This window comes from Stomoxys calcitrans, chromosome 4 (genome assembly GCF_963082655.1).
Source record: "Stomoxys calcitrans chromosome 4, idStoCalc2.1, whole genome shotgun sequence".
NCBI classification, from domain to species: Eukaryota; Metazoa; Arthropoda; class Insecta; order Diptera; family Muscidae; genus Stomoxys; species Stomoxys calcitrans.
Window position 1 is genome coordinate 161479408 of NC_081555.1, and position 18275 is coordinate 161497682.

Consider the following 18275-nt stretch of genomic DNA (forward strand, 5'->3'; position numbering starts at 1 on the left):
GCATAGTACCTCACAAATGTTGCCAGCATTAGGAGGGGAAAACCACCGCTGAAAACTTTTTTTGTGATGGTCTCGCCAGGATTCGAACTCAGGCGTTCAGCGTCATAGGCGGACATGCTAACCTCTGCGCTACGGTGGAAAATTCTTTTAGACGAATATAAAGACTGTCGTAAATATCTTAAAAAAAAAACAAAATCCAAAGAAAACGGCCCTAGAGACACTGATGATGCAGATGACCAAATGACCTTTGGTCAAGTTTAAGCTTAAACTAGTTTATACAAATACAGTTTGCCTTAAAGAAGTCTACTTTTTGTAATACAGCACTATATTCGGCCACTTTGCCCCTGTTTCTAAATAGAATTCGCCCGGTTTTGTTTAGATGGGTTGCAACATTATAAAATTTGAATAGTGGCAACCATGCGGTCACCTAATTAATTGGGAACAAGAGAGTAGCAATCAAGTAAATCGAGTCAATTAAACTGCAATATTTGATTATTGAACTGATTGAGCGAAAAGAATTGACGTGTGTAAAGTAGTTCACCTAGTTCATTAAAGGACTTGCCCAATTGAACTACAAATGATTGACAACAAAATAGAGGCAGAACTTGATCACTGAACTAAATTACCGGGTTAACGAACAGAAGCGATTGAAGACATGTAGTTCACTTAGTTCATTTTAGTTCTTTAAACTAGTTCTTTGGCCAAGAACACATTTCTAAAGCATACTGTGACTTGCTCTACCACCGAATGAGCTAGGTATGCTAAGTTAGAGAATGAACTAGTTCAATGAACTAAGTGAACTAATTCATGAACCAAACTAGACCGTATGAAAAAACTTATTTTGTACAGATCTCAGCGTCGACGAATGAAGCACTTAATTTCAAAAATGAAACCAGGTATTCGTACCTTGGACCATTACCATTATGGTTTACAATTTCGAAGCAAACATAGAAAAAAAAGAAATCCTAAATGTTGTTGTTTTTGCCTTATTTTGAAATGATAATATCTTGAATCAAAGGAGCTAAAAATTATTTTTATTGCTTAAAAAACTATTGTTCATTATTTAGACTTGGGGCATAGAAATTGTCATTAGTATGGTTTTATATTGAAGTAGTTCACTTAGTTCATTGAAGGACTTGCCCAATTGAACTTTAAATGATTGACAACAAAATAGAGGCGAACAAGTATACGAAGTAGTAAACGGCAGAACTTGTTCACTGAACTAAATTACCCGTTTAACGAAAAGAAGCGATTGATGACAAGTAGTTCACTTAGTTCATTTTAGTTCTTTAAACTAGTTCTTTGGCCAAGAACACATTTCTAAAGCATACTGTGATTTGCTCTACCACTGAATGAGCTAGAGATGCTAAGTTAGAGAATGAACTAGTTCAATGAACTAAGTGAACTAATTCATGAACCAAACTAGACCGTATGAAAAAGCTTATTTTGCACAGATCTCAGCGTCGACGAATGAAGCACTTAATTTCAAAAATGAAACCAGGTATTCGTATCTTGAACCATTACCGTTATGGTTCACAAGTTCGAAGCAAACATGGGAAAAAGAGAAATCCTAAATTTTGTTGTTTTTGCCTTATTTTGAAATGAAAATATCTTGAATCAAAGGAGCTAACATTTATTTTTATTGCTTAAAAAAATTATTGTTCATAATTTAGACTTGGGGCATAGAAAGTGTCATTAGTATGGTTTTATATTGAAGTAGTTCACTTAGTTCATTGAAGGACTTGCCCAATTGAACTTTAAATGATTGACAACAAAATAGAGGCGAACAAGTATACGAAGTAGTAAACGGCAGAACTTGTTCATTGAACTAAATTACCCGGTTAACGAAAAGAAGCGATTGATGACAAGTAGTTCACTTAGTTCATTATAGTTCTTTAAACTAGTTCTTTGGCCAAGAACACATTTCTAAAGCATACTGTGACTTACTCTACCACTGAATGAGCTAGCGATGCTAAATTAGAAAATGAACTAGTTCAATGAACTAAGTGAACTAATTCATGAACCAAACTAGACCGTATGAAAAAGCTTATTTTGTACAGTTCTCATCGTCGACGAATTAAGCACTTTCAAAGATGACACCAGGTATTCGTAACTTGGACCATTACCATTATGGTTCACAAGTTCGAAGCAAACATGGGAAAAAGAAAAATTCTAAATTTTGTTATTTTTGCCTTATTTCGAAATGAAAATATCTTGAATCAAAGGACCTAAAATTTATTTTTATTGCTTTAAAAAAAATTATTGCTCATAATTTAGACTAGGGGCATAGAAAGTGTCATTAGTTTGGTTTATATCCAAGGATCCAAGTAACATTCTTCACACCGACTGAAAACTTTTTCGCAGTCTTTCTAAAAATCCAAAATGCTTATTATGCCAAACTTTGACGATTTTCCTAAGACTTTAAGTACCAGGAAAAAACTTTGAAATGAATTGATTCCTAAATTTTTCCCCATATTTCGGTTAATTAAATTTTATTTTGTGTTAAATAAAATAAAAAAAAATATGACCAAATAAAACCTCAAACAACTTATTCGTAATCCTTTTATCAATTGAAATTCATTTCCCTCGCCCCGAAACTAAGGACCTTGAAATTTTAATTTCACATATTTCATTTTGTAACTTTGTCGATTTTGCAGAATTTTGACTTACAGAGAGTTTCCAAAAAGATGGAGAGGGGGGTGGTTGCAAGTTTTTATGTTACACACAGACATTGATTGATACATACAAGTAGGTAGGTAGTTAGGTTAAATGGTAAATAAATAAATATGTATGTATTGTTGTTGTTGTTGTTGTATATATATAAATTCAATTTACAATTGTTTCAATTTGTTTAAATCGCTCATTTACTTAAATTTGTTGTGGTAGTTTTGTTTCAGTGTTTTTGTTGATTTTAAATTTTTTCCATATAATTTTCTTTTTTTTTTAAATTTTTAGTTGCACTTCAGCACAATAATATCAAAATTTAAGCAGCCATTAATTGTTGTTGTTGTTGTTGTTGTTGTTGGGGTTGTGGTTGGTATGTTATAGTTTTGAGTTGATTTTGGACTTTAGGTCCTGGCCTAAGGTTGGCAGCATGGATGGCATTGTGAACCTTCTCAGCCAAGTGGCTAGGCTAATTACTCTAAACTTAAGGGTGATTCTAGCTACACACACACATTCCAATTTTGTTTTTGTAAAGCCAGCCCTTGGTCTTGTACCGCTTTCGCTCATGCTAATCTAATCTTCGTCCTGCTGGTGTTGGTATTCGGCCAGGGTCTTTAAGAATAGCAACCGTGTTGCCAACTCTTTTGAATATTACCAAACTAGCGTTTCATTTTGCATATTTTGAGGTTCACTGAAACTCCCCGCCGACATAAATTCTGGTGATGCAGAACGCGGGCCATTTTGTTGTTGTGATTGTTGTGACTGCTGCTGCTGTTGTTGTTGCTGCTGCTGCTGCTGTTGCTGTTGTGCCTGTTGGGCAGCCAGTAAATGTTCCGGAGGTGGTTGGGGTCCGCCCGCTGATTGTATATTCATGGGTGGTCCGCCGGTTTGACTAAGGAAATTTGATTCAGGTGTTAGACCAAATTCATTGACCATGGGTATGGGTCCCGTATGATCCATTGGTCCACCTACAAAAGGTACAATAGCTAACATTAAAATGGTTTAATATGCTTAGGCGTCCATGTTAGCGGGTTTGGGGCATTTCATTGCTTACCTGGTGCATTAAAAGGCATTGGTGCGCCCGGATGGCCGGGAAAGAAGGGACCATCGTGAGGATGAAAATGAGGGCCATAGCCAAACTCGAATTTACCCTCGGCAGCAAAGTAGGGGAAGCCGGGACCATCATCCATGCCCGGCGACAGATTCATGGGGAAACCTCGCATTTTTCGCGCACCCCCAAAGAAGGGGGGTCGACCCATGCTGGTGATTTGTTTCATGCGTCGCTCCTTGGAGCGTTTATTTTGAAACCAGACCTGGAAGAAAGAGAGCAAAATAGGAGATTAATTTATTTGAGAGAGGGAAAGTGAGGGAAAGAGTAGTTAATAAGAGGTGAACATATGTTTTAAGTTTAAAATTTCAGTTTAAAATTTTTTGCTGCAAAGGCCATCGTTTTTATTTTAATGGAGTTAACACAAAAACATGAAATCCAAGATTTGGAGATTTTTGATGTAATTTTTGGGAATTTTAAAATTTTTAAGACTATGCTTAAAAAAAATTAAAATAAAAATCGACTATTAAAGTAAAATATATCATTATAAGGCTGTCCTTTAAATTTTAAATGGTTTTCCCAAGAAATATATGAAATCCCAGATTTGGGGATTTCTTAAAATTGCTGGGATTTATATCTAAGACATTTTAAGTTCAAAAGTTATTGCTGAAAAGGCCTTTAGTTTATTTAAATTGTATTTCAACAAATAAATTAAAGTCGAATTTTGGGTATTTTTTTGCCGTTTTTGGGAACTCTGTCAAAAATCTGGGATTTATGCCAAAGACCTCTAAATTAATCAAAATGGTAAGAAAACTCCAAAAAATCGATTTTTACAAAACGAGAAAACATTTTTGAAATCATTCTATAAATTTTATTGGAATCCCCCAAAAAAAATAAAAAATCCCAATTTTGGGGATTATCAAATTTTTTTTGGGAGTCATGTCAAAGGTCTCCTATATTCAAAAATTTTGTGTTGCAAATGTCTTCAGTTTATTTTAATGGAATTAAATAAAAAATGCAAAATCCCAAATTTGGGTATTTTTGCCATATTTGGGAATTTTTAAAAAAATTCTGTGTTTTATGCCTAAGTATTTTTAATTCAAAAAATTGGTTAATTGTTTTAAATAAATCGATTTTAAGGATGCGAAGTAATATTTGAGACTATGGTTTACATTTGCTTCAAATTCCCATTAAAATATGCAATCCCAGATTTGGGGATTTTAAAAATATTCTGGGATTCATGTTCAGATATCCCCAAACTCAAAAGATTTTGCTGCAAAAGCCTTCCTTCGTTAAAGGAATTTCATAAAAAAATTAAAATTCTCAAAATTGGGTATTTTTATGCCGTGTTTGGGAATTTAATAAAAAAATTCTGGGATTCATGCCTTCGAGTTTATAATTAAAAATAAAATGGTAGAAATTTAAATAAATCGATTATAACAATGCGATATGATATTTGAGATCATGCTCTACATTTTCATAGAATTCCCATAAAAACATAAAATCCCAGATTTGGGGATTTTAAAGAAATTCTGGGATTCATGTTTATGTCTCCCCAAGTTCAAAAGATTTTGGTTTGGTCTTCCAAGTTTTAATGTTTTTGCTGCAGGCCTTTAGTTCATGTTAAAGGAATTTCCTCAAAAATGAGGAATCTCAAGATTGGGTATTGTAATGCCATTTTTGGGAATTTTTAAAAAATTCTGGGATTTATAGCTAGGGCCACTACACTCAAGGATGTTGTGAGAAATCTATATTTTAAATGTTAGTAGAACTCCAGCAATAAGATGAAATCTCAAATTTGGGGATTTCTCAAAATTTCTGGGTTTCTTGTCTAAGGTCTCTCAAATTGAATAGTTTTTTTTTCTGCAAAGGCTTCCAGTTTCTTTCATGGAATTTTACCAAAAACAAAAAATTCTTAAATTGGGATTTTTTTTTGTAATTTTTGGAAATTTTAAAAAAATTCTCGGATTTATAAAAATGCATTTCAAAAAATGTTTGGGATTCATGTTTAGGTCTTCCAAGTTTTAAAGTTTTTGCTGGAGGCCATTGTAGCGCAGAGGTTAGCAAAGGGTAGGGGCAAACTTCTCACCTATCAATGAGTACAGTCCGATTCAAGTTTAAGCTCAATGATAAGGGGCCTCCTTTTTATAGCCAAGTCCGAACGGCATGCGGCAATGCGACACCTCTTTGATGAGAAGTTTTACATGGCATAGTACCTCACCAATGTTGCCAGCATTAGGAGGGGAAAACCACCGCTGAAAACTTTTTCTGATGGTCTCGCCAGGATTCGAACCTAGACGTTCAGCATCATAGGCGGACATGCTAACGGTGGCCTCCGAAAAGATGATTTTCTTTAAATGCAACTTACTCAAAAATTTTTAGCTAACGGGGTTGTAGAGCCATTTTCCCGGCTTTCTATTAAATTCCAAAAAGGGGATTTTTTAAATTTTTCTGGGAATTGTGTTTGAAAGCTAGGAATTGTCAATACATTTCATAAAATTGGGCCATATGCATTTTTTAACTGCATTCTATTTTTTGGCTTTTTTTATCTAATGTTTACTAAAATTTTTATTTTTGGGGATTTTTGGAAAACTCTAGGAATTCTTTTTAAAAGTCTTATATTCTTAATATTCTACTAAGATAAAGTATATATTGTTTTATCATTTAATGAATTCGAGTTTTTTTCTTCAATGTTTTTTTTTTAATTACAAAAAAAAACAAATCCCATTTTTGGGATTTTCTTAAATATTCTGGGAATTAAGACAAACTTTGCATTTAATACTGAAATTTCGCATATTTTGCTCAAATTTTCGAAAATATCGAAGTTGGTTCGTCGTTTCTTTATAAAACTAAAATTCCTAGAAAATTAAGTAAAAATCCCAATTTATGGGATTTTGAAAAAACTCTGGGAATATAATTAAAAACCCTTTAAAATTAAAGTTTTTTTATTTTAAAGCCGGAAATATAATGGAAAAGCACCCCGGCATCCACATCCTCAATGGACAAATTTCGTGGACAAATTTTGTGTATTTTGCTTTAGTTTTTAAACTGTGTTTGCAAAGACTTCCCAATTATGTGTCGAGAAAGAACTGCTACACTTGACTTTAGTTTAAAGCCAACTCAAAATGCTCCATTAAAACTTGAATTGTTGATGTACAAATTGCCCCTTGTCCCAGAAAAAGAATTGCCATAAAATGTTTGTGGTTCCTCTGGCATATTGCTTGAATTCTAATAAACGCCTCAATATGACATTTGCAAATTTATGCATTTGGTCTTTTTGTTGTTGCTGTTTTTTTTTATTATTTCTCAGCGTTTCAGTTTTCGCTTAACTGCCAAATAATAAAAAGAAAAGAAAAAAATACAACAGCAAAACGGCGAAAAAACAACCGCATTCGTTTGGCCATAAACGAAAGCTAAATGTCTGAATGACCAGTAATAGCACTTTTATGATGATCCACATCATCAACGCTCGTAAGATTATAAAAATATTTTTTATGATCTCTTCTCGATCTGCTTTTTGTTGTGTGTTATGCCGCTTTAAATGGTCTCACACTAGAGAGCTGACGCAAGGTGTGGGTCTTGGGGGGAGGGGGCATATCAGTAAAAATCAAAAACCCATGGTCTCCTTCCCCTTGTCTTGAATCCTGGCACAGGAACAACATCAGCCATAACATGTTTACAACCAGACAAATAGCCCATGTGTCAGTTGGTTGTATTTTTTCATTGCATCTAAAGAAAAATTGATGTAGGGCCCACAATAAAAAAAAAATCACACACAAAAATTTTGCATACAAGACACGTTTGCTGACAGAGAGATGCTGGAGGTAATGACATTGCCCTGGGTTCTAAGGGTTTTGTTTTTTCATGGCGGCGGCTGCGGTGTTGAAAATTTATGTTAAATTTACCCATAAAACCTTGGGTGCCATGGCTGAGCTTAACTGTTGTCTCGTTTTACGATATGCGCCAAAATTCTGCCATAATCTCCATTGTCCAGGCCGTGTTAAGGAGCAAAAACGTTCTGTCTGTCTTTGGGAAGGTGTTCAGGCCCTTGTTTCACTTTCCTTTGCAGGTTCTTGTTGAGCTTTGTGCTGAGCTGACTGTTTTCTTCTTAATTTAACAAAAATTTTGACAGTTTGGCTCAATGAATTTTGATTTATAACTAATTTGCTGGTATAAAGGTTGAAGGCAGTTTTTTTGGTTGTGGTTACTTTGAATCTTATAAACACTTTTTTCAAAGGAATTTCGAGGCAAGAAATTAAGTATTAAGGAGATATGTATGATTTATTGTGGGATTGGTAACATGAGGGATTTTTAGATGCCCGTATTTTTTTTTTTTAATATATTTTCGGACAATATGCAAACTTTTCAAATGATTCCCAGAGTTGTTCAAAAAATCCCCAAAATTTTGAATTTCAATAAAAATTTAAAGAACCAATTACAAATTGAACGCTTTTAGTAAATGGGCATGAATTTAAAGTTATTGAACTCAATACAAGGACATTTTAGATATTTTAAATAAATTCCCAAAAAATTTTAGAAAATCTCCAAATTTGGGTATTTCTGTTTTTTTAGTGGGAATTCGAAGAAAATTGCAGAAGAAAACAGAGAAAGATTGATTGTGCAACATGTCAACAATATGTACTAAGATATGGGCACATTTCAAGAAATGAAACCCAAAAACTTTTAAAAATCTCGAAAATTGGGATTGCATATTTTTTGTCAGAATTCCTTTAAAATTTTGGGGATTGCCTCAAAATGGAAGTTGATACGGTTATTTTGATTGTAATGTATTTTTTTTTCGGAAAAATGTAGCTTTTAAAAATAATTCCCAGTGTTTCATTCACAATCTCCAAAAAATTAAGAATTTCAATAAAAATTTTGAAGAACAGTCTTAAAAGTGAGACAAAAGGAGACAAAAATTTTAATTTAATCATTTAATGACATTTTTAGGCCATTGAACCTAACCATTGAAAAATGTAGCTTTTAGAAATAATTCCCAGAGTTTTATTCAAAATCCCCAATCAATCTTAAAAGTGAGTCAAAGTATCTTATAAGTGAGTCAAAGAAGGCAAATATTAAAATTTAATCAATTAATGCCATCTTTAGGCCTTTGAACCTAATTCCCAAAATTTTTTTAAAAATCCCCAAATTTGGGATTTTTGTTTTGTTTGTTGGAATTTTAAGTAAATTCCCAGAAAGCAATAAAAACACGTCCTACAACAGTGATATGAAGATTACTTCTGATTTGCTAAAGAATCCCAGAAATTTTGATAAATCCCCAAAATTGGGATTTCATAATAAGTTGTGGGAATTCCTTTAAAAATTTTAAGGAGGGCTTGAAAAAATCTCATAATTATTATTTTAAATGTAACAGAAAATAAGTTTTATATATATACCAGCCGAACCTGGCCCGCTACCCTGCGCCTTTTTTAACTCTCTAATATCTTTTTAGAGTGTGGACACTTCGCCCTGAATGCGGATATCGAATTCGTGCCATTGTAGCCTATGACACAGAACGAGTTCGAATCTTGGCGAGAACATCGGACAAGGCGGTGTTTATCCCCTCTTAATGTTGGCGACATTTGCGAGGTACAATGCCATGTATGGTCTTTTAAAAAAATTTCCCCAAAGAGGTGTTGCACTGCGGAACGCCGTTAGGACTCGGCTATAAAAAAAGGTCCCTTATCATTGAGTTTACACTTGAATCGGAAAGCGCTCATTGATGTGTGAGAATTTGCCTCTTCTCGGTTCTTGGCACTTCAGACATATCGACTCAAATATGGATATCAAACTCATGCCGCACTTCCAAATCCCTTTAATTTGAGCCCAATATTGCCATGGCCGGCAAATATGAACCGTTTGGAGGTTGTTTTGAAGGGTACTGGGTACTTGGACCCAAATTTTAATACCATATTAGTTTTCCGATCTCTCCGATCTGAAAGGTATCATTTGAAACCCTTGTTGTGCCCATTGGACCACTTTGGGATATGGGTGGCTTTTTTGAAGTAAGGGGGAGAATCCGCCTCCACCCGATATCTAAAAATTATGTAGCCTATGTTTCCTTGCAGACAAACGTACACAATCTGTGAAAATTTTAGGAAAATCGGTTCGGCCAAGTATCATTTTTGAGGGGTGGCGTCACCCCCTCTGATCTGATTTTGTATGCCAGACTCGAAATCTACTCTCAAATACCTTTCTTTTGAGCCCCATATTGAAATGAACGTCCAACATGTCTGTTTGGGGAAGTATTGGGGTTGGGGCGGCCCGATGGGTACTTAGACTCAAATTTTAATACCATATCCGCATTCTACTCTCCAATACCTTTCATTTGAAACCTATATCGTCCCGATCGGACCACTTTTGATTTTAGGTTGTGTTTTTGGCATAAGGGGGAGGGTCCGTCCCCCTTCCGATACCGAAAAAGTATATAGCCTATGTTTCCTTCCAGACCAACCAACACAATATGCGAAAATTTCGAAAAAATCGGTTTTGCCGTTTTTCACTCTATACGGAACAAACAAACCGAGTCCCATATATTCGTGATTGGCTAATGTGCCCATTTTGGGCATTTTTGTGGGGGTGGGGTGAATCCCTATACTACGGCGTGAACTTGTATGCCAGATTCGTTATCTACTCCCGCATACTTTTCATTTGATACCGATATTATCCCGCACGGTCCACTTCAGATTTTGGGTGGTGTTTTTGGGGTAACGGTGGAGGGTCCGCCCCCCTTCTGTTACTTATAAAGCCTATTCCTACTTCTTGACCATATTCAAAATCTACTCCCAAATACCATTAATTTGAGTCCCATATTGTCATGATCGTCAAATAAACCTATTTTAAGGGGTTTTGGGGCTGGGGCGGCCCCCCAGGTACTTAGACCCAATTTTTTATTAAGAAATTCGTACTCTTCTCTTGAATTGGTAGCAGTTATATAGCCAACTCTTGCGTATATGTTTTTTATACAGTTTTTATACCCACCACCGTAGGATAGGGGGTATATTAATTTAGTCATTCCGTTTGCAACACATCGAAATATCAATATCCGGCCCTACAAAGTATATATATCTCGGACCATCGTAAAATTCTAGGACGATTTAACGATGTCCGTGTGTCTGTCCGTCTATCAGTCTGTCCGTCCGTCTGTTGTAATCACTCTACAGCCTTCAAAAATAGAGATATTGAACTGAAATTTGGCACAGATACGTATTTTTGATGCACGCTGGTTAAGTTCTTGAACGGGCCTTATCAGACCATATTTGGATATAGCTGCTATATAGACCGATTTTCCGATAAAGGGCCTATAGGCCATAAAAACTTTATTTTTCATCCGATTTTGCTGAAATTTAAAACAGTGAGTAGTTTAAGGCTTCCAAACAACTGACCCAAATATGGTTCAGATCGGACTATATTTAGATATAGCTGCCATATAGACCGATCTCCCGAAAAAGGGTCTGAAGACTATAAAAGCTTTATTTATTACCCGATTTCGCTGAAATTTGAAACAGTGGGATATTTTAAGCCTCCCGACATCTGACCTAAATAAAGATTAGATCGGTCCATATTTAGATATAGCTACCATATAGACCGATCTGCCGATATGGGGTCTGAAGCTCATAAAAGCTTTATTTATTACCCGATTTCTCTGAATTTTGAAACAGTGAGTTATTTTAAGCCTTCCGACATCTGACCTAAATAAAGATTAGATCGGTCCATATTTAGATATAGCTACCATATAGATCGATCTGCCGATATGGGGTCTGAAGCTCATAAAAGCTTTATTTATTACCCGATTTCACTGAATTTTGAAACAGTGGGTTATTTTAAGCTTCCCAATATCTGACCTAAATAAAGATTAGATCGGTCCATATAAAGATATGGCTGCCATATAGATCGATCTCCCGATAAAGGGTCTGAAGCGAATAAAAGCTTTATTTATTACCCGACTTCGCAGAAAAACGCAAAAGCGAGTTACTTTAAGTCTTCCGACATCTGACTTAAATATAGTTCAGATCGGAGTATATTTAGATATAGCTACCATATAGACCGATCTCTCGATAAATGGTCTGAAGGCCATAAAAGCTTTATTTATTACCCGATTTCGATGAAATTTGCAACAGTAGGTTATTTTAAGCCTCCCAACATCTGACCTAAATAAAGATTAGATCGGTCCATATAAAGATATAGCTACCATATAGACCGATCTCCCGATAAAGGGTCTGAAGATCATAAAAGCTTTTTTTATTATCCGACCTCGCTGAAGTTTGAAACAGTGGGTAGGTTAAAACCTTCCAACATCAGACCTCAATATGGTTCCGATCGGACTATATTTTGATATAGCTACCACATAGACCGATCTGCCCATATGGGGTCTGAAGCCAATAAAAGCTTTATTTATTACCCGATTTCGCTGAAATTTGAAACATTGGGTAGGTTAAGACCTCCCAACATCTGACCTCAATATGGTTCTCATCGAACTATTTTTAGATATAGCTGCCATATCGACCGATGACGCGAAATGGGATTTACATATATACCCGAGGTGGTGGGTATCCAAAGTTCGTCCCGGGCGAACTTAATGCCTTTTTACTTGTTGTTTTTTTTTTATAGCTGCATCATTTGAATCTTAACCATAAAGTTCTGAACTTGGTTCTTTTTTTTGCCTCTCATTCAATGTTTGTGGCTTTTTTGATTTTTATACTTAACTGCCGAACCACACAATTTAAAGCGTTGAGAACTGTTAACAATCTCCAACTGTGTGAAGTGGGTTAATAACGAATTTTATGAGTTTTCAAATGATTTGCGCATTAAGGGGCAACTTTCTGGGATGCCGTTGTGGTGGGATTTTATGCATTTTACTATTAAATATAATCGTTAGCAGTTTCGGTTTTAAGATTCCTAAGAAAATCTACATGACTTTTATGGAGAACGCATTTAAAGAAATAAAATAAAAAAAAAACAGCAATTGCAAAACAAACAAAAAGTCTTAAAAAAATATACTACGACTTCTATTCATTTATGGATTTGTTTTGCGAAAAAAGAAAAAGTTTCAATTTCTCGTAAAATTCACAGGAATTAGATGACATAGGAAACCTGGGTCTATGACCTGTAATTTTTGTAATTTTTTGTAAGGCCATGCATTTAAAACAGTTTAAAATTTTAAAATTTAAGATTTTTTTGTTACCAATTTAGAATGTTTTTCTTTTATATTGTTATACAAATGTCCAACCTCCTCTCGTTGGTTATTGTGATTTTAATTTTCATATTTCTTTTCACCATTCCAAATGGAAACGCTGTGATGGACATTGGACAACAATATGATTGTCACTGTATGCTGCAGCCAAAGGCCATTTGATATAACCTGAGGTTGAAGCACAACCATATACAGTATGGTTAGTATCTGTTTTTATCATGTACCAGATACACCTTCATACACACACACACACACACACACACACATATTAATGCCATCTATTGTGTGCAGAAGGCTATCTAAACCTTTTTATATGCATCTATATTGAACGACGATCATCCAATCAACAAATAACGAAATGAAACAGGCTTCAACACACTGACTGATACAGCAGCAGCAACTAAGGACTGCAGGAATTGGGGGCCATAAGCCTGAATTTGCCAGGATTTATATCTGTAGTGTATAAATTAGTGTGTGTGTGTGGCATGTGTCCACAGATACGTGACTGGCCACCATGCCAGGCAGGACATTTTAATATTCACAACGTGCATTGGTTTAAGTTAGCATTGCATTGCTTCGATTTGCAATGCAATGCTTTAGTTAGTTTGAAAAAACTATTTTTTTTTTTTGTCAATTTAGAACAGTGGGATTTTTAACAGAAGATATCTTATTTTAGCTTAATTCATATAACTTGATATAATAAAGAAAAAAATAATTTCTTATTCTACCCTCCACCATAGGATGGGGGTGTACTAATTTCGTCATTCTGTTTGTAACTCCTCCAAATATTCGTCCAAAACCCCATAAAATATATATATTTTTGATCGCCGTGACATTTCAAGTCGATTTAGCCATGTCCGTTCGTCCGTCCGTCTGTCTGTCGGAAGCACGCTAACTTTCGAAGGAGTAAAGCTAGCCGCTTGAAATTTTGCACAAATACTTCTTATACGTGTAGGTCGGTTGGGATTGTAAATGGGCCATATCGGTCCATGTTTTGATATAGCTGCCATATAAACCGATTTCGGTTCTTGACTTCTTCAGCCACTAGAGGGCGCAATTCTAATCCGATTTGGCTGAAATTTGACATGAGGTATTTTCTTATGGTAATTCAAACAGCTTTGCTAAGTATGATTTAAATCGGTCCATGACCTGATATAGCTGTCATATAAATCAATCTGGGGTCTTGATATCTTGAGCCTCTAGAGGGCGCAATTCTTATCCGATTTGGCTGAAATTTGGCAATATGTGTTTTCTTATGAATTCTAACAACTGTGCTTAGTATGGATGAAATCAGTTCATAACCAGATATAGCTGTCATATAAACCGATCTGGGGTCTTGACTTCTTAAGCTGCTAGAGGGCGCAATTATTATCAGATTTGGCTGAAATTTGGCAATAGGTGTTTTCGTATGAATTCCAACAACTGTGTTTAGTATGGATGAAATCGGTTCATATCGTGATATAGCTGCCATATAAACCGATCTGGGGTCTTGATATCTTGAGCTTCTAGAGGGCGCAATTCTTATCCGATGTGGCTGAAATTTGGCACGACATGTTTCGTTATAACATCCAAGAACTGTGCTAAATATGGTACAAATCGGTCCATAACTTGATATAACTGCCATATAAACCGATCTGGGGTCTTGACTTCTTGAGCCGCTAGAGGGCGCAATTATTATCCGATTTAAGTGAAATTTCGCAAGAGGTATTTTTTCATGAATTCCAACAACTAAGTCCGATTAAAATTGGTCCATGATATGATATAGCTGTCATATAAACCGATCTGGGGTCTTGACTTCTTGAACCGCTAGAGGGCGCAATTCTTATCCGATGTGGTCGAAATTTGGCACAATGTGTTTCGTTATTACTTCCAATAACTGTGCTAAATATGGTTCAAATCGGTTCATAACCTGTTATAACTGCCATATAAACCGATCAGGGATCTTGACTTCTTGAGCCTCTAGAGGGCGCAATTATTACTCGATTTGGCTGAAATTTTGTACAACAGCTTCTCCCTGACCTTCAACGTACGTGTCAAATATGGTCTGAATAAGTTTTTAGTCTGATACAGCTCCCATATAAACCGATTTTGCTTCTTAAGCCCCTCAAAGTCGCAATTCTTATTCAAATTGGCTGCAACTTTACACACTGATTTCTACTATGGTATCCAATATTTAATCCAATTATGGTTCCAATCGGACCATTAGTTGATACAGCTTTTAGCATGAGGTGTTTTCTTATGAACTCCAACAACTGTGCTTAGTATGGTTAAATTCGGTCTATAACCAGATATAGCTGTCATATAAACCGATGTTGGATCTTGACTTCTTGAGTCTCTAGAGGACGCAATTATTATTCGATTTTGAACATTCGTTTCAAATATGGTCTGAATCGATCTATAGTCTGATACAGCTCCCATATAAACCAAATTTACTTCTTGAGACCCTGGAAGCCGCAATTTTTGTCCGATTTGGCTGAAATTTTACATGTTATACTTCCAACAGCTGTCCCAAATACGGTCCGAATCGGTCTATAACCTGATATAGCTCCCATATAAACCAATCTCCCGATTTTACTTCTTGATACTCTGGAAGCCGCAATTTTTGTTCGATTTGGCTGTGCCAAGTACGGCCCAAATCGGTCTATAACCTAATATAGCTCCCATATAATCCGATCTCCTGATTTGACTTCTTGAGCCCTTAAAAGCCGGAATTTTTGCCCGATTTGTTTGAAACTTTATATGAAATGATCCGTTACGACTTTTAACAACTATGCCAAGTACAATCCGAATTGGTGTATAGCCCCATATAAAACGATCTTCCGAATTGACTTTCAGCCCTTACAAACCGCAATTTTTATCCGGTTTGCCTGAAATTTGCTTGAGGTGTTCTGTTACGACTTTCAACAACTGTACTAAGTATGAATCGGTTCATAACCTGATATAGCTCCCATGTAAATCGGTCTTTCGATCATTCTTGGGTCTTTCGATCATTCATCCATCGATGGGTTTTCAAGATTTGGCCCGACCGAACTCAGCACGCTTTTACTTGATTTTTAATTATTTTTTTATTCTATTTTATTTTATTTAATTTTATTTAATTTTATTTAATTTTATTTAATTTTATTGTATTTTATTTTATTTTATTTTATTTTATTTTATTTTATTTTATTTTATTTTATTTTATTTTATTTTATTTTATTTTATTTTATTTTATTTTATTTTATTTTATTTTATTTTATTTTATTTTATTTTATTTTATTTTATTTTATTTTATTTTATTTTATTTTATTTTATTTTATTTTATTTTATTTTATTTTATTTTGTTTTATTTTATTTTATTTTATTTAATTTTTTTATATAAATTTAAATTTTTTAAGTTTTAAGTTTTCATCACTGTATTTGCAATTTTTTTTAATTTAAATTTTTTTTTCTTTTCTGAGTTTCCATATTTTTTCTGTTGCTCTATGTTTTTTTTTCTATTTTGTTAGCATTTATAGTTAAAAACAAATGCAAACTAACACACGTAAAGCTCAACTTTCATAAGCACATTCTATAACTCTCTCACACACACACACACTCACATTGAAATCCACATTTGTTTGAATATGGCAATGGCCACTGGCCATATATGCCATTTTCCATTTGTCTCATTGTGCCAGCAAGCGATTCCGACTATGAACAGTTAGGACAATGTGTATGAGTGTGTGTGTGTGTAGCAATGGCTATTTTTATTTAAATCTATTTTTGTTGTATGTGTTCACTTTTTCTATTTGGAATCGACGAACCTCTCCCCCCTAACATCCTGCTACCATATTATTTTGCATTTATATGAAAGGGGCGATATAAGCGGAGCAGAAAAAAAAATAAAAATTCAAGAGTTGTGTGTTTTCAAATGTTCGAATGAAAAATAAACAAATAAAAAAAAAAGAATACAATTCTATGCATAAAAACATTCACACGGACCAGCAACACTGACGCGCACACATACATCTACCCATGCATACAACTGGTGTACTCAGGCATTCATGACACAACACTCTCTCCTCTCACTGATTTGTACTCAGTCATGCATATCCGTTTCCTGTTCAACATAAACGCGAATGTTTCAGGCATATATGCAAGTTTTTGTTGTTGTTGCTGCTGGCAAGCAAACGGTGAGAGTATTTGCCTGATTCAAAATTTAAATCAAATTATATTAGTGTTAGTGTATGGCTTGGCAAGTAGACTCTCGTTCACACAAATGGTGCGAGTGTTTTTGCAGTATTCAACGATTTTATTATTTTTATTTTTCCTATTTGTTTATTGTTTTTTTTTCATTTTTTTGCATTTTGTTGTTTTAATGTTCAACATTTGTTTGTTTTTTCTTTTCCTGCTTTCCCATAAAGTTAATGTCAATGTTGTTGTGGGTGAAAAAGAATGATTCTCCTTTTTTGTGTTTTTTTTCGTTTTTGCAATAGCAACAATAATGGAATTTATAGTCATGTATGTGCACACACACACACACACTCAGCCAACCACCATGTTATAGTTCTTTTTGTGCATATAAATGTTTATATGCATGCATATGTGCCTGCAGGCTAACAAATACGCTGCTTTTTTCTGGTGAAGTTAACTTTTTTTTCAGCAAATTGTGTGGAAATTTAATAAAATGTCTTTAAAATGAGGTATATTTATGAAAGTTGAAAAAGTATGGTGGTAGCAAAGGATAACAGAAAATAAGTAAAAAATGTGCTAAAATCGGCAGGTCCGAATCTTGGGTAACCACCACCATGGATTTTGGTAAAAATGTACCCTTTGTATTTGAATAATTTTTTAGCAATCAAATCGGGAATGGATTAAGCCTTCAATGGTCTCCAGAAGCCATATCAGGATATACTTAGGGGGGCCTGTATAAAAATATTGATCGATTCGGATAAAACTTGATACTGATTTCAAATCAAATCAAATTTCAGCCAAATTGGATAAAAATTAAGCCTTCTAAGTGTTCAAAAAATACAATCGGGTATCGGTTGCATGGGAGCCATAGCAGTTTATAGACCGTCTTGAATCGTACTTTGTATGGATGTTGGAAGTCATAACACAAGTCTTTGTGCCAAATTTCAGCCGAATCGGATGAATTTTCTAAAATTTGCCGGAAATTTTCTATAGAAATAAAATTTTCCTGATATTTTCTTTAAAAATAAATTTCTTTGCAATGTGCTCTGAAGACTGGGTTAGATTAGGTTGAAAAGAGGGTGCGGATATTAATCCTCCCATGCCACTATGAACATACACCTAAGCCAGTAATCGGCTTGTTGTGCGCATTAAAAAGTAACCTCGAAAATGAAAATTTTAAGTTAGGAATGCCGTGCTACTTACAAAATCTTTAAT

At 34.7% G+C, this 18275-nt stretch overlaps 1 protein-coding gene across 2 annotated transcripts in view; it reads right to left on the bottom strand.

The window, feature by feature from the left end:
- Nucleotides 1-1617: 1617 nt before the first annotated feature.
- Nucleotides 1618-18275, bottom strand: part of LOC106092977 (LIM/homeobox protein Lhx1) — a 233623-nt gene continuing 216965 nt past the window's right edge. The window contains exons 6-7 of one of the 2 annotated variants that reach the window (XM_059366959.1): nucleotides 3719-3977; nucleotides 1618-3632 (exon numbers count right to left, since the gene is read on the bottom strand). In XM_059366959.1, the coding sequence (XP_059222942.1) occupies nucleotides 3316-3632; nucleotides 3719-3977 (576 nt within the window). In that variant the 3' untranslated portion in view covers nucleotides 1618-3315. Of the gene's footprint in view, nucleotides 3651-3718; nucleotides 3978-18275 lie in introns of both variants that reach the window. The other variant, XM_059366958.1, reaches the window with a different exon arrangement.